At 46.3% G+C, this 19,094-nt stretch overlaps 2 protein-coding genes across 5 annotated transcripts; one reads left to right on the top strand and one right to left on the bottom strand.

The window, feature by feature from the left end:
• The first annotated feature begins 1,827 nt into the window (after positions 1–1,827).
• LOC119796683 (protein CEBPZOS-like) lies at positions 1,828–10,343 on the top strand. Of its 2 annotated transcripts, none has more exons than XM_038305339.1 (4): positions 1,828–1,946; positions 5,532–5,649; positions 5,719–5,763; positions 8,840–10,343. In XM_038305339.1, exons 2-4 carry the CDS (start codon positions 5,532–5,534, stop codon positions 8,920–8,922), a joined length of 246 nt encoding a protein of 81 aa, XP_038161267.1. In that variant the 5' UTR covers positions 1,828–1,946; the 3' UTR covers positions 8,923–10,343. The 2 variants fall into 2 exon arrangements, with proteins under 2 accessions (XP_038161267.1, XP_038161269.1); XM_038305341.1 differs by having other exon boundaries at positions 1,838–1,946; positions 5,498–5,649.
• On the bottom strand, positions 8,678–18,663 carry cebpz (CCAAT enhancer binding protein zeta). 3 transcript variants are annotated; one of them, XM_038305336.1, is made up of 17 exons: positions 18,505–18,663; positions 16,204–17,666; positions 15,892–16,123; positions 15,286–15,424; positions 15,110–15,195; positions 14,988–15,041; positions 14,817–14,919; positions 14,679–14,738; positions 14,503–14,569; positions 14,320–14,426; positions 14,178–14,241; positions 9,946–10,115; positions 9,822–9,863; positions 9,649–9,744; positions 9,499–9,566; positions 9,332–9,413; positions 8,678–9,105 (listed from the first exon to the last, which is right to left on the bottom strand). In XM_038305336.1, exons 1-17 carry the CDS (start codon positions 18,619–18,621, stop codon positions 8,948–8,950), a joined length of 3,108 nt encoding a protein of 1,035 aa, XP_038161264.1. In that variant the 5' UTR covers positions 18,622–18,663; the 3' UTR covers positions 8,678–8,947. The 3 variants fall into 3 exon arrangements, with proteins under 3 accessions (XP_038161264.1, XP_038161265.1, XP_038161266.1); XM_038305337.1 differs by having other exon boundaries at positions 9,949–10,115; XM_038305338.1 differs by lacking the exon at positions 8,678–9,105 and having other exon boundaries at positions 9,208–9,413; positions 9,822–9,864; positions 9,944–10,115.
• Positions 18,664–19,094: the final 431 nt, after the last annotated feature.

Below are 19,094 nucleotides of genomic sequence, written 5' to 3'. Positions count from 1 at the left end.
TAAGTTGGTGGCTGCAGGCGGTGCTAAAGCCGTGACATCACAACGAGCCGCTGGAACTGCCGCTACGCTGCCACTGCCACGAATTTATGGAAGCAAATCGTTACCATATTTCAAATGAAAACACATTTTCAAGAAATGCTTTTTCCTTTTAATAATGTGGCTGCATTGTTTGACTCATAAATGAAATGACGGAGCCGGTGTAGGTACCAGATTGACTCGGGGGCCTGCGCCTTTTGATGACGTCACAATACATAATTGTTTTAACGTTTGCACAATTGCGCAAAACATTTTGATTGGTCTGGACAGCTTACTAAAGTAATTATAGCGGGGTGTAGGTTTTATTCGAAAGCGGGATTGCGGTTTGTAAACGGACAATTTTACGAAGAAATTCTCCATGGTCCCTGCGCCTCCCGATGACGTCACATTATGGCAACGCCACTCAAACAAACTACATTGAGCCCGCGGTCTGCATTTGTAACGAGAATAAATTCAGGAGAATGAAGCTAAAGGGATACAAAAAATAAACTTGTAATATTACAAAAACAAAACTACGAATACAAAGTATATTCAGAGATTAAAGTCCCTCTGATACTGTTTAAGTGACTGAGAAACTGCAGATTTGCCACATTTAAGATGGCGGACGCTCTGACGCATCTCAGCATAGGCGCAGGCCCCCGAATCAATCTGGTACCTACACCGGTCATGCAAGCTAACGCTAACTCAGCTACAGAGAAATGAAAGTAATAAACTCACCGTTGAGTTAGCGTTAGCTTGCATGACCGGGTCCATGATGCTGGTTTTCCTTCCGTATGAGCGCCACAATCGTCACGTCACGTCACGTGACTAAGAAAACGTAACGGGATTGGCTAATGTCCGTGACCTGAAGTAACCCTTCCCTTTTTACACTGAATTTAGACGCCGAATTTGTGTAGAAATAATGACAATACACTTTTTTAGGTCAAAAATGTGTTCTGAATATATTTTAACACTGAAACAGTAAGTAAAAACATACAACATTTAAATTTCAGTGGCATTTTTAATTTAAATCCCAGCGACACAGATTTACTTCCATACTGTGCACGTCGCCATTGCATTACATTGTAAGCGTGCCGGCGGGAAACTCAGGAGCAGTCGGCGTTGCTACAGGTCCATTAGAAGCAGCAACCTGCTCTAAAGCAGCAGCTCTGCCACTGTTTTGGTCATTGTGGTCGTTCAGTATGTCCCGATAGTCAGACCAGTTTCAACCAGTTTCTCGCCGGCACGTTTACAATGTAATGCAATGGTGACGTGCACAGCGCCCCCTACAGAACAACATGGGTAGCCCGGCCCGTCTTTGCAGGCAGACCAAGAAAACGAAAAAGCAATGTCTGCTGTGTTTTCTCTTTGATTATGGCATAAAATGTGCAGCCTTAAAGAAGAAAATATAAACAGGATTATTGATTACTAATTTCATTTATGAGTCAAATAATGCAGCAACATTCTCAACATGGAAATGCTTTTCCATTTTTAAATTTTACATTTCAAATTGAATTTTGATATGTATTTGCTGAGGTACATTTTGAAAAATAAATCTCAAATGTCTTTTTTATTTTAATTAAGAGGATGAGCAGTGTTAAAGAAGAAAATGAAAATACGATTATTGATTACTAATTTCATTTATGAGTCAAACAATGTGGCCACATTATTGTCATTTGAAATACGGTAACGATTTGCTTCCATACAAAATGAGCTCAGCAAACTATTCTTCTATTTGCCTGTTGTTCTAAGCTTGGCCAGCTGGGGGCAGTAATGCTCCATGAATCAAGAAGCGGTTTGGCCCTCCTCGGCCGCCGTTGTCCGGATGTTGCCTGTAAGTCCTGTTTGTCCTGCAGCCGCCTGTCTGAAGTTTTCTCTCTACTAAAAGCTTTCTTGACCCGGTCCGGTTCGGTTCGGTTCGGGAGCTGAAGGTGAGCTGCTTGAAGCGAAAAGTTCTGCTTTTTGACTCCAAAGTTTATTTCTATGTAGAATCAGATTAAATCCAGTAAACATTAATTTAATCCTCATGAAGTTCTCTGTTTTATTGAGAAGAAAAGAAACAATAATAAAATAAAATGATAATAGAGCAAAAAGAGCTGAGATTAATTAAAACATCCAAAGATCAAAGGCTGGTTTCAGTTAAACTTTAAATTAAAAATACTGAGTTTTATGTTTGATCAATTCAGTTTATGAATCTATAAATTTCCTTCAGGAAAAAAAAAAGAGTGAAAATATAAGGACTTATAAAAGGAGAATAGAAGGAGGAGTCTTTAATTGTTTTCTCTAATTAACATCTTTCTTTAACTGGAGCCAAATTATTAAAAGACCAGAAAAATAAATTGATAGAAAATATGGGAGATAAATGTTTCCAGAAGATTCCGGACATTTTAATATCTGTTAACATGCAGAGTTGTTGGAGGAATAATTTAAAATGTTTTTCCTTTACTTTATTGGAGACATGAAGTTGGCTTCCGACTTGAAGGAAATAAATAAAGGGCAATTCCGCTTAATTTTGCTCTAAATTAAGCATCTTTAATCTACAATAATTAGAAAACTACAACACCTAAACACATGAAACCTGGACTGGATTATTCTAAACTCTCTGCAGAATAATTAAAACCAGTTCTGGGATTTCTGAGACTTTTTGTGTAATTTATATTGACAGCAGTTAAATTCAGTCATATCAGGTGAGTCTTGATGAGCTTCCAGAGGTCGTCACCTGAAATGGTTTCCAGCAGGAGTTCCCAGAGATGCTGAGCACCTGTTGGACCTTTTTCCTCCACTCTGCGGTCCGGCTAACCCCAAACCATCTGGACTGGGTTCAGGTCGGGTGATAGTGGAGGTCAGGTCATCTGGGGCAGCATCCTATCGCTCCCCATCATCATATCTCCCTTCCACAGCCTGCAGGAGCGTTTGGCCTCATTGTCCAGTTGGAAAATAAATGATGCTCCAACTAAACGCAAACAGGATGGAATAGCATGGCGCTGTAAGATGCTGGTTCAGTATGCCTCTAATTTACGGTAAATAAATCCCCAACAGTGTGAGCAGCAAAGCAACCCACAGCATCACACCTCCTCCTCCGTGCTTGACGGTGGGAACCAGGCATGTAGAGTCCATCCGTTCACCTTTTCTGCATCAAACAAAGACACGATGGTTGGAAGCAAAGATCTCCAATCTGGACTCATCAGATTTACTCTGGTCTAAGGTCCGTATCTGGTTTTTAGCCAAAGTCTCTCTGCTTGTTGCCTTAGCAACGGTTTCCTAGCAGCTCTTCTACCATGAAGGCCTGATTCACCCAGTCTCCTGTTAGCAGATGTTTCTGCTGCTAGAACTCTGTGTTTCATTGACCTGCTCTCTAATCTGAGCTGCTGTTAATCTGCCATTTCTGAGGCTGGTGACTCGGATTAACTTGGTCTTCCTTCCCTGAGGCGCTCCTCATGTCAGCCACTTTCTCTATAGCGCTTTATGGTTTTAGCGACTGTATCGGGAACTCTAAAAGTTTTCCGACTGACTGACCTTCACTTCTTAAAGTAATAATGGCCGCTGGTTTTTCTTTACTTAGCTGCTTTTTTCTCGCCATAATCCAAACTCTAACAGTCTGTTAGGTTTATGCTTTTCTTAGGGATGCACGATATAATGGGCCCCCTATCGGTATCGGCCTTAAAACTGAATATCGGACATCGGCCACCCCACCGATATTTAACCCGATATTTGATCAGCTTCTGAGTTTCTAAAGTCTAAAAAAAAATTTAAATACTACTTTCTTCTTCCTCAAAAACTTCTTTTTTACAGACTTAATAACTTCTAAAGACGAGGGAAAAAATATTGATCCATTAAAATATCCCAATATCTTCATATGCTGATATATTGCCATTTAAAAACACCATATCAATCTCTTTTACTAATGAAATATTGCTATATGTCATCGTTATGCTAGGAAATCCCCCCAAAAATCACCAAATGTTGCCATATTTTTATATGTTGATATATTGACGCGGTATAGAGCTGGGCGATATGGCGATATATATCGTGAGGACGAGAGAAACATGTGTATCGTGACCTTTCTCCTCTATTTTTTCTATCGTGATAAACTTTTTTATTATTATTATTACTGCTAATATACATTTTAATATAATTTGTTAATATAACATTTTGCGTTTTTGCTATGCAAACTCTAAGTGTATATAACGGGAAAAAAAAGAGAATAAAAAGATAATGTGTAGAGAACGTGGTTTTGCGACACTACACCGCTTTACGTCACGCGGCTTTGCACCATACGTTTGCGACATTACTGACGGAGAGAGCCCGCGAAATTTCTTTCTGGCTTGAAAAAAAATGAATGATGGACACCCAAGAAGATGTTACCACAGCAGCGGTTACAGAAACGGTTGCCAGGTCACAGACACAACAAACACCACTTTTGCCCAAAATGGGAGGCAGCTCGGTTGTTTGGTTATATTTCGGATTTCAGCCATCTGATAAAGAACAAACGCAGCCGATATGTAAACTGTGCAGCAAAGCCGTTCCAGCGGCTGATGCAAATACTTCCGGCCTCTTTTACCACCTGAAGAAAAATCATGAACAAGAACACGGGAAACTACAACCACTCCGATCAAAACAAACAAGGGATGAAAATACAGGAAGCACTGGAAAGAAATTCTCACAGCCGAAGCTTAAGGAAGCATTCGCCCAAGGATCACAATATGAGAAGACGTCTCAGCGACACAGCTATATCTGTAAATACACATTTCTTCTTAAATAGGCGAGGCGCCTCCTAGTGGAAAACAAGGTAAATGAAAGACAAGAGAAAAACCTTGCCTTGGAATTTTATAAAATGTCAATAACAAACGAATATTAAATGATTAATTACTGCAGCGCAATAGCCAAGATTCTATACTGTTCACTGTCATGGCCGCAAATTGCATAACTGGTGTTCTTGGTTTGGGGTTGGGATTCTCATATTAGGAAACAAGATGATGGGTAAAAAATAGGCGATGAAAGATTTTTTTCAACCCTGTCCATCTGACGGACTATGAAAACATAAAATGCAACATCAGTTGTGGTATATCGTGATATATATCGTTATCGTGATATAAAATAATCCATATCGTGATATAGTTTTTTTTCCATATCGCCCAGCCCTAACGCGGTATCGATCTATTTTACTAACAAAATCTCACAAGAATTTGCAAAATATCACGAGAGTTTGAAACAGAACGATGAAATTTCACCAGATTCTGAAAGTAAAATAGATCGATACCGCGTTTTTAAAAATATGGGAACATCTTGGAGCCGGTCTGATAGAGGAGAGCTTTTTGGAAGAAGCTTTATTATCCAACCAGTACTGGAAAATAAACTTTATGTAACATTTTCCATTTGTTTCTATAATTCATATATTTGTTATTTAAATCAAAGATTTAAGTTGCTACATAAGAAGCTAATAGATGAAGTTCTGTGGGATCAGTAGACGGTTTCTATCCAGCGAGGCTCCCAGTAAAGTCCTGCCGTCTCCTCAGATGCCTCCTAAACCCCTGGAGCCTCTGGCCAGGCGGCTGATGAAGGGAGTGATCGTGGTGGAGCTGCTGGGAGTGTTGGGGGCGTACGCTCTGTTCCACAGGATGAACAACAGCCGAGGTAGGAGAACATTATTCAGCTTTGCTCAGAGGAAACATCTGCTGGAACATCTGTCCGTTTCACCCGCAGAGTTCAGGAGCACCATGAACGAGAAGTTCCCTTCAATCCTGGAAGGTAAGCATGGATCTGAGCGAGGTTCACGAACCGATCGGTCCGGAGCCGCGACCCCGATGCGTGGGGCCCCTAGAGCCAAACACCGTATTGGTGCAGAAAGTCATGTGACCGATCCGACCGACTCACTAAACTGGGTTTAAAAACGTTTCAGTCAACATGATGCATCTGCTAAAAAATGATCATTAAAATGATCCAGAATTTTGGAGCCTAAAAGGAAAAGGAACCTTTTCGTTTTTAATTTTAAAATTGTTTCACTCAACTTATCTGAATTAAAGTTAATTTTAAATTAGTTTATTTACCCTTTGTACTGTTAAAATCCTAGTCCACAAGCATCCTCATTCACATTTTCACGTTATAAGTTTACATTTACAATATTGAAGATATTTTCAATTTAATCATAGATATAAAATAGTAGAATATAACCTAGAATAACTTAAATTCTATCATTCTAGGTCATCAATTCAGTTTATTCTGTCCAATAAGCAGCCTGTAGTGTCTTTAAATGTCCAGCAGGTGTCAGTATTCTGTGAGACAGAATCGATCCAGTTTGGCTTCATGATGCCTCATTCTAGCCTGGTGAGACCATCCTGATCTCGCGAGCTTTCAAAGTTTCACTCACAGATCAGTCCGGAGACTCTCCGTTAAAGAAAATTTGGAGCCGTTCACCAAACGAACGTCCAATCAGCGTTGGCTTTGAGGCGGGTTGAGGTGTGACGCAACGAGAAGCGCCACAGTTCAGTCTAAAGAACATGGCGGCTTCAGCCGATGAAACTAGCGTTAGCGTGGCTATCGAGCAAGTTTTATGGGAATTACAGAGTATTTCTTCACTGAAAGAAGAGCAAAACACTGCTCTGGAGGCTTTTCTCAGAGGAAAAGATGTTTTTGCTCTTCTCCCGACTGGTTTCGGCAAGAGTTTGATCGATCAATTGGCTCCTCTTCGTCGTCGCTCTGTTAGTACGTCATATGCTTCGTTGATCTGATTGGTTTATTTGGCCCGTCTATCACCAACATAGGCCAATCAGCTAACCAGTATTTTCGCCCCTTCCCAAAATTACTTCAACGGAAGGTTTCCAGATGGATATGCGGAGCAAATCCATCTGGCGGAGTCAGGTTAGTAAATTAGCCCCGCCCACCAGCGGCTGAAATCATGTTTGCCTGTGATTGGTCTAGCCTCCATCAATGCCCCAGGCCCTAGAGCTGTGGGCCAATCACAACGCAGAGATGTGTTTTGAATGTCTGGATGCAAAGTGGGCGGGGTTTGAGGGCGGGACAACAAAGCTGGAGAAAACACAATAAGGAAGATGGCAGCATCTTACCTGGGCTATCCGTCGCGGAGGAGCGACAGATATCCTTGGCTTGTCTGTGTCATGGCGGAGCTCCTTCAGCTCCTGATCCTGAGCTCCCTTCTCAGCAGCAGTTTCTTCTGCGGGGGAACCTGCTTCCACCTGCTTTTCAATCCACCTCCAATAAATTGGCGGATCTCTTTCCGATCTATTCAGCTGTAATCAAAATGTTTACTCCAACTTTCTGTAATCTTTCTGCCACTAACCCCCCGCCACCAGCTTCCTGTTGTTCTTCCTACATCAGTCAGTGGCTCTCATTGGTCAATAGGAACAGCATTGGTTAGAAAAACAACGGTTTATTCTCATCAACAATCTTCCGATGTCTCATTCATTGAGGCCAGACTAGATTACACCTTTAGTCTGGTTAACCAGGCTATCGGTAACCATCACTAGTCCTCTTTTTAGACCGGACCAGCCGGAACCAACCAGCTGATCTAATGATCCGGTTTATGAACAGAATCCGCCGTATGGAGGGAATCTGGTTCCAGAATTAGTGCAAAGAGAAAGTTTTAATGAATAGAAATAAAAAAAAATTTAATCCAGATATGAAGCTTTGAAAAAGATTTAATCAAAAATATATTTTGAGATTAACTTCGCAGTTTTCTCATATTTTGTATATATACAAAAAAAAAAGTATAACTTTGTTTTCAAACTGCTGCCTTTCAGATTTTTAATTTTTTTATCAGATTCTCGTCACTTTAAGCCCAAAACTTTGGCTGTTTCTCATTTCATTAGAACCTGAGTACGAACTCGTGATTGCACCAAGTCTGTTACTGACTACAAGTCTGTGTCAACTGGAACAGCAGTGCACTGATGACATCATCACAGTCAAAGCTCGCCTGGAGCTGAATTTCACCTCCTGCTATTAATAGAATATAGAGAATAATAAATTATGACTTTTTTCATTTAGTGGAGGAATAATGATGAACAGTTAAACACAAATCAAGCCCTGGCCGCCGCAGACGGGCTAGCGTTAGCCCTAGCTGCCGTTAGCCTCGGAGCTCCGCTGGTTGCTGCGGTCCTCAACATCTGAACTTTTTTTTTTTATTAAATCAGTAAATGTTCCATATAGTGAAGATTAAAGTTTAATTTTCTCGCCTCAAATGATCTTAAAACGTACTTTTATTGAACAGCAGCAACAGAAACGAGAACTTTTATCTTAATACTCTGAGCTCTGTGAGCGCTAACCTGGGAGCTGCTGCCGCACTGCATGCTGGGACAGCTGTCAGTCTGGACGACGGACAGGTCTGCTCTGATGCATGCTGGGTAAAGAGGGAGGGGCCAGAACAACATCCGGGACTTTGTCCATTCTAGTGAATTGTAACAGTCCTAGGGCTGAGGGTGATGACGTTTTCACGAGGACACAGTGAGAAACGGCCAAAGACTCTTAACACAAATATCGACCAATAGAAATGCAGCTTTGCTCCTCCCTGCAGAGGAAGGCCCCGCCCCCAGAGGTTCACACAATGATCTGAGGAATGCAATTTAAAATCTAATTAAATTCTTTCTAAACAATCTGAAAAACAGATTTGGAAACTAAAAAAATAAATAAAATCTGTAAAGAAAAAAAAGTAAATATGAAATTGTTTATTTATTATTTTTTTTAACTTCCTGTTTTCCCACCAGGATCCCGGATCAGGAAAACATTTCAGACTTTATTGAAAAACTTTTAGGAAATCTGTTCAAACTTTGTACATGAGCGTCGATTTAACGCCTTTCTTCTGTCCTCCCAGTTTATTACCAGTCCAACGAGTGGGCGGGGATCTACTGCATCAGAGAGCGCGACCGCCAAGCCTGGGCCGACAAACGGGACTGAGGGTCCGACGCCGGAGCCGCCGCTGCTACTTCTTCTTCTTCTTCCTGAAGGTCGCGCCTGCGGGGCGGGTTCTGCCCAGCGGCCTCCTCTTGTTGAACGAGCTCTTCTTCCTGCGCAGCGTCTTGGCGTCCCGCCCGTGGATCCAGTCGTCCCGCTGAGCCTCCCACTTCAGCTGCTTCAGGCCTGCAGGATGAACAGAACCTTTAGAACCAGGCGGGTCAGAACCACTCCACTAGCCCTGCTCTAACAATCAGGACGCGGGTCGCCTTTCCTTTCCTCCATCCTGACTTTCCCACCTCTGGAGGTCCGAACTGTTTAACCCTGAACTGGGAAATCTTTCTCTGCAGACGTTCTGTCCCACTGGACCCAGTGGAAGTGGTTCTGCTTCAGCAGAACCTTTGGACCTTACCGGCTCGGTCCGTGTTGGCCATGGCGTTCAGGCCGATGTTGTCGAACTTGGAGTCGCTGTTTTCGTCCAGCAGGGATCCGAACTGAAGGAGAACAGGGACAGTTAGTCTCCAGAGCCGGTGGTTCTGTGGCGCCCCCTGCTGGGCCGGATCCGGTTGGAAAACTCACCTCCTCAGCAGCAGCGAACACGGCTCCATCTGTCTTTGGTTTCTTCTTCTTCTTCTCCTTTTTACGCTCTGAACAGAGGAAGAAAACAGGAAGCTAGAGAACGGTTCTGAATGAAGCAGAATTCCTCACCGACCCGGAATACTGACGGACCTAAAGATCCGGAGAAGTCCAGGTCCGCTGAGGATTTCCTCTTCCTGGTTCTGCTCCGAGGCGCGATTTCCGGGACCTCGCTGTCCTTGTCCGACTCTGCAGGGAGGAGAGAAAGTTCATGTTGGGATTCCCAGACAAATTGGAAAACTGGGATGAGGAAGATCAGAACCAACCATCAGGAACATCCTCATCCTCGCTGAACTCCAGCTCCGGAACTGAAAGAGGAAGAACCTGGACTCAGACGGGGAGGAAATGACCCGGAACGTGTGGTTATGTCGGACCAATAGGATACCCTACCATCATCATCATCATCAGGATCCATGAAGGTCCCTCCTTCCTCCTCCAGGTCGTCTCCAAAGTCTTCCTCATCCATGCTGCCCAGAGACACCTCTTCATCGTCCAGGTCGTCCACGTCGGAGTCCTCCGAGTCCTCCTGCTCCTTCTTCCCCTTCTTACTCTTCACATTCCTGGGAAACAGGAAGAGAGACGAAGGTTAGGACCCAGAGCCGGAGTCAGGATGGGGCCACAGGAACCATGACTCAGCTGGATGGCTTCTAAATGACCCGTCCAGCAGGGGGCGCATCGGTCCTGCAGAAACCTTCAGGAAGTTTTTAAAGAAATATAAAAATGTTTTAATTAAATCTGAAACCAATTTAATGAGAAGTGGAATTAAAGGACGACTCACCCTAAATGAATGTTCTGCTCATGTGTTTATTGTTTTAGTCCTGCTGTTGTGTCTAAAACTGTGTGGTGCCCCCCTCAGGTTAAAGAGGTTACTGCAGCTGATGGTTCCCATTGGCTTAAGGCTGGTTTATGCTCAGAAACCAGGTCGTCTGCGTGTGTCGCAGTTAAATTAGATATGCCCCGCCCCCTTCTGCAGAGACTCTGCTGCTCCTCTCCAAAACTGTAGGTGACCGCAGACAGGTGGCCTCTGATTGGTCAAATCTACATCAGCTCAACTCTATGCATATTTCCTGTTTGGTTCCTTACCGGCTTGTTTTGTTTGTCTGACCGCCATATTGGAAAACGACTGAAGATGGAGCAGCTAGCAGAGCGAGGTGCGCGAGAACGCTGGGACCCTTTTTCCACCTGGATCCCCGCTCTTTTTGGCCCTCATGTCCCTCCATTGTCGCACAAACTTCCTCACCGCCTTGGCCGTTTCTAGACCCACAGCTAGTTCCTGATTGGCCCGTTGTTGCGTGGAATAACAAAGCGCAGACCACGCTGCAACACGCTGCTGGAGGAGGATAATCAGGACTTAAGCCTGGAAATGTGATGTAATTTAGCAGATCTGATTTCAGCAGCTGCCCTGTTTGACCACAGGTCGTCAGCCAATCAGGTCTGTCAATTTCACTCGTTGCACCCCCGCCATGTTTCTGGGTTTTCCTGTGAGATGATGATGAAGAATCCTTGTTTTTCCAGCTGAGCGATTTGCCCACGACGGCCGACTGAATTTCAAACATGTTTGATTTTCTCCCGACCTACGATTCCTGATGGGAGGTGGTCGTTAGAGGCTGATCGCCCCTCGTTACCCCCGTACACTACCCCACGCACCATCAGGCTGAAAGTCGGCTCGAACGAAAAATTCTTGCACGACTGGAAAATCGGCCCGAAAAAGAGCAAAATATCCTATAGTGTGCGCCTAGCTTTACAGGACTCCTACACACTGGAAAAACGATCTAGAAATAAGTACAAACATTCTTAAATTAAGTGTATTTACCCTTAATTTGAATATTTGAACAACATGATCTGCCAATGGAAAGAGCGTTTTTACTCTTAAAAATAAGATATTTAGATAAGATGCACTTGAAATAAGACAATGGAATTGTTTTCTTCCATTGGCATAATGTCTCAATTACCTCCTGAATTCAAGAACAAATACACTTATTTTAAGAAAAAAATTACTTATCTAGATTTTGATTTTTTTTCAGTGATAAAGTTAAATTCAAGACTGTTTAATGCCGCTTGAAATAAAATAGTTAAGACAAACTTTACAATAAACACAAGGAGAAAACATTGTAGTAACAAACGGACCCAAATGTTTAAAAATAAAGCATCACTTTCTGGCCCAGTAGAAATAATCCAAATATTGGAAAAAAGGAAGAAAGTTAAAGTCGGACTCCACTGCTTGGATTCCCGTCGTTCCTCGTCTACATTCCCTAGTTCTGAAAACTCTGGATAGACGGTTTTCCTTTCATTTCCACTTCCTCATGTCCACATAAAAAGTTAGCGGCGCCCTACGGTTCGACAGCAACAGCGTCTCTATTGGTTCCAGCGAGCAGTTCAGTAAATGGAAAACAATGATCAATGTTAATGTTTCTGGGCACCAAAGAGTCTGATGGAGGACTAAGTCAAGAAGTTCAGCGGTGTGTCGGAGCGTTCAACGCTAGAGTTCAGTGAATTCAACTTTTCCTGCTGGACGCATCGACCAATCAGAAAAGATGATGCAGGAGTTTTTGTGGGGGGGGCAGATGCTACCTGCAGGCTGCAGACATTCTGCATTTGAAAAATAAATAAAAAGTTTAACTCTAAAGGTTAAAATAAAGCTGAATGGATTGCTGAGCAGCTCTAATCATTATGCTACGTTCACACCGGACGCAGCAAGAGCAGCAAAATCACGTCTGCTGCTTCATTTTTGCTGCTTGTACCAGTTTAGTTCTGACGCGCGGCTGAAGCAGCTTTGCTGCTCTGGCTGCGCGGTGCAAAAGTGTGTCTGACGCGCGTTGGGCGGAGCTTCACTATCCTTTCTTTGTCATGCAGCTATATTTGCTGTGATCAGTGGGAATAAAGTAGTTTTAATATGTTTTTAAGTGAGAAAATACACCTGAAAACGTAATCAGTGCAGTCAGTTCATCCTGCCTTCCAATAGTATTCCTGTCGGAGCTGCTCAGACCCCCACATACCAGCCCTGCGCTGTCAGTAGGACTCCCTTCAACAGCAGCCTCTGGCCGGGTCGCCTCCTCGCCGTTCACCGCAGCGGTTTTCATGTACATAATCCAAACTGCAGGCACCAGGATAATAAAAATGAACATATTCTGCCAGCAGGTTTCTACATTTGAAGTTAATTTAGGCGCCAATAAACTGTTTCAGAGGAGTGATCATAGCGCTCTGCATCAGCAGTGCTGCGTCTGACTCCCTGCCAGCTCCCAGATCAGCTTCTCTCATTGGTTGATGCGGCGCGTCCAGCAGAGAAAGTTAGATTTTTCCATCTCGAGCAGCAGCAGCACATCAGATGCTTGAATGCTCCCAACGTGCTGCTCCTGCCGCTCAAAACGCGCCGCGGAACCGCGTCAACCGTTGACTTTGCATGTAAACTCGCTGCTTCTGCAGCTCCTGCTGCGTTCGCTGTGAACGCAGCATTATTGCTGAACTAAAACATTTATTATGAACGATGGAGAAACGGGTTATAAATACCAAAATGAACCAGAAATGTTAAAACCTGCTGATGAAAAAATAGGAATCTATATTCTGGTTCTTGGAGTTTTTACCTTAAACCTTAAAGGGGAACAGCGTTTTTTTCCATTAGCCCCTTGATTCGCCGTTATTCCATCATGTTCTACTCTCCCATATGAGTTTAGTGTCAGTTGGAGCCGTTCTGAAGATATTCCGTTAGGTTATATCCAGTAACGTCTTCCTATGGGCAACGACTTGAAGGTACAAACTAAACTGTTCATCATTTATTCTTTATGGTACGCCAGCATTCAGAACATGGAGGCCAATCAATCATATGGGTCAGTAGAACATGATGCAATAACATCAAATCAAGGGGCCAATATAAAAAAATGGCGTTGCCCTTAAAAATCTCTTTATTAATTTCCAGAAGCTACGAGCGGCAGCAGGAAATCCCCCACAGGCTGGCCGCAGCAGAGAGCTTCCAGCGGGGATTCCCAGCGCTCCCAACAAGACCTGCAGATTATAGTGGGATTATAATCCTGATGAACGGATGAACAGAGGATGTTTGGAGGCGGACTTTCTCACTTAGAAACCTGTTTAAACTATTTTTCCAACCGTTAAAGTAAATAAAGCCGAGCCGCTCTCTCTGCTACAGAGCAGATAAACCACCATAGCGCCGAACAAGTGACGGCTTTGGGAGATCGAGGTAAAATGATCCATATTTATTTTATATGTTTTTATTTTATTAACAAAACTACGTGAAAATGAAGGAAATATAGAAACAGGAAAAGTCAGTTAATATGATTAATGGAAATAAAGTTCTTTCCCTTTAAAATCTCAGGAGCGTCAAAATGACGCCTAGCTTAGTAGCTTAGCCTTATGTAGCATGTTAGCTAATGCTAGTTAGCAGGAGCTGCAGTTCTGCTCCAATTCATTTGGTTCTGGAATTCTGGACCCAGTTTGGTGAAATGGTCCCGGTTCAGGAGCTCTGGGAAAAGGTCCGGTTCTGGTATCGCTCTGGGCTAAATGGACCGGCACCAGTGGTCCTGACATTCCTAAACACAATTCCCCTGAACTGGATCAGAACCTGTTTGCTGACTGAAACCCGAACAACTGGTTCCGTCTGGAGAACTCACCCTGCGAAGTCCAGGTCGTCATCATCCGGCATGTCGATGAAAAACGAGTCTCCTTCACAGGAATCTGTTTGGGTCACACAGAGTTCTGATCAGGTTCTGGTTCACTGCAGGAAAAACGAGCCCGGTTCTGGTTCTGTCTTACCCAGAACCTTCTCAAACTCGTCGTCATCGACGTCTTCCACGCTCTCGTTGTCGCCGTTGGCCCGTGGGCGCCAGTTCTTATTCTCCTGCTGCCGTTTCTTAAAGAAGCTGCGGAGCAGAACCAGAACCTGTTCAGGTTAGGCGGGTCGGATCGGTTCCGGACCGGAGCCGCCGAGAGACTCACCGGTAGAAGAAGACCTCATCCACGGGGATCTGGCTCTCGTCTTTGGACAGGAACTCAGCGCAGTTTACTGGTGGAACAAACAGCATGAGAAACGGGTCAGAACCGCTCATTCCGGGTCACAGCCGCTCATTCCGGGCCAGAGCCGCTCATTCCGGTCCGTTCTGAGAAAAACTTGCCTGGTAAGGAGCTGACGGGGAACCTCTGTTTGGGCCTCATGGCTGCAGAATCCGTGTTTTCTGACAAACAAACAAGAAAACGGATCAGAACCGATTCAGCCGGATGTGGCGGCGCAATCGGATCGGGTCGGTTCTTACGTTTCCCTTTGAGCTGCTTGGGATTCCTGAAGACGAAGCGGTCCAGGAACCGGATGAGGGTGAAGTCCTGCAGCGGGTCACCTGAGTACTTAACCGGTTCTCCCTGAGGAGCAGAACACGCTGAAGGCCCAGCAGAACCTCCTCTGGAGGCGCAAACGGACCGCCACTTACCTGCAGGATGGTTCTGGCGAACAGGGACACGGACGGGTGGAAGTGCAGAGCCAGCTGCAGACAGAAACGGGTCAGAACATTTTACAGCCTGAGGGAGTCAGTCGGGTCGGTTCTGTTCTCACCCTGTGCAGCTCCCAGAGCGTGGAGCGGTCGGCGCCGCAGAACAGCGGGTTTCTGTGCAGCGGGTCGTAGCCCTCAGAGCTCCGCCCTGTACGGAAAGTTCTGACGTTAAAGCGGGTCGATCCGGTTCTCTGCTTCTAAACGAAACCAGGACCAGAGTCCAGACCGGATCACAAACCTTCCAGGTTCTGGTGGTGGACCCATGATGATGCGGGCCGGTTCTGAGGTTCTGCCTCGCAGACTCCTTCCTCCACAATCCGCTCCTCTTCATCATCTTCCTTTAGGTCCCTGAACTCCTCCTCTTCCTCCGCCCCGTTCTGACAGAACCAAACAGAACCAGAACCCAAAAAAACCACAAAACATCATCAGGAGGTAAAATCAAGAGACGTTTACTAAAATCTAACCGGTTCTGAGCCGTTCAGACCCAATCTAACCGGTTCAGACCCAATCTAACCGGTTCAGACCCAATCTAACCGGTTCTGAGCCGTTCAGACCCAATCTAACCGGTTCAGACCCAATCTAACCGGTTCAGACCCAATCTAACCGGTTCAGACCCAATCTAACCGGTTCTGACCAGTTCAGACCCAATCTAACCGGTTCAGACCCAATCTAACCGGTTCTGAGCCGTTCAGACCCAATCGAACTGGTTCAGACCCAATATAACCGGTTCTGACCCGTTCAGACCCGTTCTGATTTATCCTCCATGTTCCAGGTTCTGACCCGGGTTTCAGGTTCTAAATGGGCTCCTTTTCTCTCCGGTCCAAACAGAACCGGGCTTCCTCACCTCTCCCTGGTCCAGCAGAACTCGGAGGCCCGGTTTGGCCTTCATCACCTCGGACACCAGGAAGAGCGCCCCGCAGGCGAAGCTGGCGCCCTGCTCGGCGCCGACCTGCAGCAGCCGCTTGATGAAGGCTTTGACGCGCCGCGGCGCCACGTCCGCCTTCAGCGCCTTGTACAGCAGGTTGAGGAACATGTTCTGGCGGGACGAACCCGACAGACCCGGATCCAGCAGCTTCCTGTAAGGGAAGCACAGATTCCTGCCGTAAGGATCGGATCGGATCGGATCTCCGAGCTCTGCAGGTCGACACCCTCCTACCTGTACAGCGCCACGTAGAAGCGGTCCGACACGCTCTGCTGCGAGTCCAGGACCTGGAAGAGCAGCATGAGCGCCTGAACGGCCGTGTTGAACTTGGCCAGGTGGACGACCCGGAACAGCGTGTCCAGCTGCTCCTTCACCTTCTCGTCGCCGGCGGCGGCGTACGGGTACGCCCGGTTGACGCCGGACAGCAGCGCGCTCAGCATCTTGGACTCCACGTCCTTCTTCTTGACGCAGACGCGGAAGAAGGAGAAGTAGACGGCGATGAGCTTGGAGGCGAGCGGCGCCTCCTCGTGGTTCAGCGCCACCTGGCTGAGGAAGCAGACGGCGTAGTACTGGGCCTTGGCGCCGATGTTGGGCCGGAACATGAGGCGCTCCACCTCGCAGCACACCACGGCCTTCATGTTGGGGTGGCGGTGAAGCAGCGTCTCCAGCAGGTGCGCCGCCTTGGCCGCCATCTTATAGTCGGGGTCTCCCAGCTTGTTGACCAGCTGGCTCAGCAGCGCCCTCTCCTGCTCGGGGCGGCCCAACAGCAGCTCGTGGGCCGCCGCCAGCGCCTTGGCCTTGGTGGCCGCCACGGTGTCGTGGGCGACCACGTCCAGCGCCGCCACGAACTCGGCCACATGATGCTTCAGCTGGTGCTCGAAGTACCAGAGGATGAGGCGCCGGTCGCGGGCGTCGCTGTTGCCGCTCGCCCGCTCCTCCAGCTGGTCGAAGGGGTGCTGGGCGAAGGGGCGGAGCTTCCTGTCCTCCGGCAGGAGGTTGGACAGCAGCAGCTCCCGCATCGTGTCCAGAGCCATCAGGCCCATCCGCCGGCTGCCCTTCTTCTTCACCATGGAAACCAGGGTCTCCACGTGATCCAGCATGTGGACCGGAGCGTCCTGGATCAGCAGCGTCATGGCCGCCATCCTGTCTGCCAGCACGCCGGAGGACACCACCGTCTTGATCCAGGTGGAGTTGGCTCCTTTCTGCAGGTTCTTCTTGGTTCTGTAGAGCTGCACTTCGGACTCGAACAGCTGCTGAGCCAGCGCCTTGTAGCGGGACACCAGCGCGCCGTCCTGCGGCGCCTCTGATCCCTCCGAGGCGTACTCCAGCTCAAACCACTTCCCGCCGGGTTTGATGAGCAGAACCTGCCGCGGCTGGAACTCAAACACGTTCAGGTTCTGCTTGGACTTTTTCCCAGCTGGGAGCTGGCCATCTTCCTTCTTCTGTTTTTTAATCTTAGCGGCGGACTCTTGATCAGCCGCGGGCGTAGCGGTGACCTTTTTGCTGTTTTTTTCCTGCTGCGCGGCGCCGCCGCCCTCCTGATCGTCTGGGACACTCAGCCCGGCGTGGCCTCGGATTCCCAGCTTGGTGATGAACTTTTCCAGCTCCCCCTCCTCCAGGTCGTCGATGGCGCCCTTCATCCCTCCATCCACGAGCTCGGCGGAGTCGTCCAGGGCCGCCAGGAGGACGTAATCTGCCTGCAGACAGAGAAAAGGGTTCAGAGAGCCCATGTTCGTCGTTTTCCACCAATCATTTCTCATTTCCTTATTTTAACAGCTTCATCTGAGGCGGTCAGCAGCTTCATCCCTCCTTCCTCTGCCCCGTTCTGACAGAACCAGAATCCTTTCTTATTAAATGTTTTCACAGAAACACTCCCCCCTCCTCCTCTGCCACACACTGATGACTTTAGCTCCAATTTCTGTTAAACAATGATTATAAAACCTTAGCAAATAGAATTAAATCAGTTAGAGATTCAATTATTGGTAAATGCTCCGTACTTGGAGGTAGATTTTATTCCTTATGTTGCTTCTGTTTGTTTTATATCTTGTATTTTCTTCGACTTATAAAATGTTTTCTCTGAACTATTTGCAAAGAATAAAAATACTAGATGATAATAAACTGTTTTCCAGATTAATTTATAGATCAGCATCTCATAGAGCAGGACTTCCAGATCCGTCCTCCTGCAGAACCATAGAGCTTCACTGATGAAAATCAGTTCCTTTAGCAGTGAATGGATGGATGAGTGAATTGGTGAATGACTGAGTAAGTGAAGTGGGTTAATAACTGAGTGTTGTAAATGGTCCTGGCCGGGATCCCTGATGGATTCCTTTCAAACACCCCGATAACCTTCCGCTCCGGTTTGGACCGGAACCAGAACCGAACCATAAACTATCAGAACCGCCGCCATGATTCCGGACCGACAGCAGCGGGTCGGTAAAGATGAAAAGCTGCTTTAGTTTGGTTCTAGCTGCCAATCATGAAGATCTGAAGGTTTCCTCAAACCGGAACGAACCGGAACCAGAACCTCTGACTAACCTGGGTTCCTCCGAGCCGCAGAACCTCCTCCAGCCTGAACTCCTCTCCTCCTGCGGCCTCCTCCGGCTCGCTGTTCTCCTCCTGCTGGGACTCATCGGAGCTCCTTTCGTCCGCCATGCTGACTGCTCCGGCGTGGAGAGAAGGCCGGAAGTAGACAAACAGACGGAGACTGTACCTGAGGCAGCGCCCCCACCGGCCTGGAAGGGAACTGCAGCACAGAAAATAAACATTGTAGTCAGGATAAAACCCTCTGATTCATACGACGGAGTATTAGGGCCACACATGAAGAGAAAAAATGTTTTTGCCATGACGAGATTAAACTCGACATGTCGACATTAAACTCAACATTTCGAGAATAAAGTTGAAATGTCATGTTGAGTTTAATCTCGACGTGTCGACAATAAAGTTTAAATTAGTTCAAAAGAGCCAACCGCTGCACAGGATACATGCACAGAATCCTATACAGTTGCAGCACGTCAAAGACTACCTTCACTCTTAAAACGCAGACTGCAGCTGTGGAGCGCGGTTGCTCTTCTCTCCAAACTTTGGAATGTCGAGATTAAAGTCGCCACGATATATCAACTTTATTC

Source organism: Cyprinodon tularosa, unplaced genomic scaffold (assembly GCF_016077235.1).
Source record: "Cyprinodon tularosa strain WSP-4 unplaced genomic scaffold, ASM1607723v1 ctg557, whole genome shotgun sequence".
Lineage (NCBI taxonomy): Eukaryota > Metazoa > Chordata > Actinopteri > Cyprinodontiformes > Cyprinodontidae > Cyprinodon > Cyprinodon tularosa.
This window is presented reverse-complemented; position numbering and strand designations above follow the sequence as displayed.

Bases quoted from the DNA above. Each gene is read 5' to 3' on its own strand.
- LOC119796683 (XM_038305339.1), top strand. From the start codon at position 5,532: ATGCCTCCTAAACCCCTGGAGCCTCTGGCCAGGCGGCTGATGAAGGGA. The intron at 5,650-5,718 runs GTAGGAGAACAT...TTTCACCCGCAG, and splicing joins CAGGATGAACAACAGCCGAG to AGTTCAGGAGCACCATGAAC. The intron at 5,764-8,839 runs GTAAGCATGGAT...CTGTCCTCCCAG, and splicing joins GTTCCCTTCAATCCTGGAAG to TTTATTACCAGTCCAACGAG.
- cebpz (XM_038305336.1), bottom strand. From the start codon at position 18,621: ATGGCGGACGAAAGGAGCTCCGATGAGTCCCAGCAGGAGGAGAACAGC. The intron at 15,425-15,891 runs GTGAGGAAGCCC...TGGTTCTGTCAG, and splicing joins TTCTGCTGGACCAGGGAGAG to AACGGGGCGGAGGAAGAGGA. The intron at 9,864-9,945 runs GTAGGGTATCCT...TTCCTCTTTCAG, and splicing joins TCCTGATGATGATGATGATG to TTCCGGAGCTGGAGTTCAGC.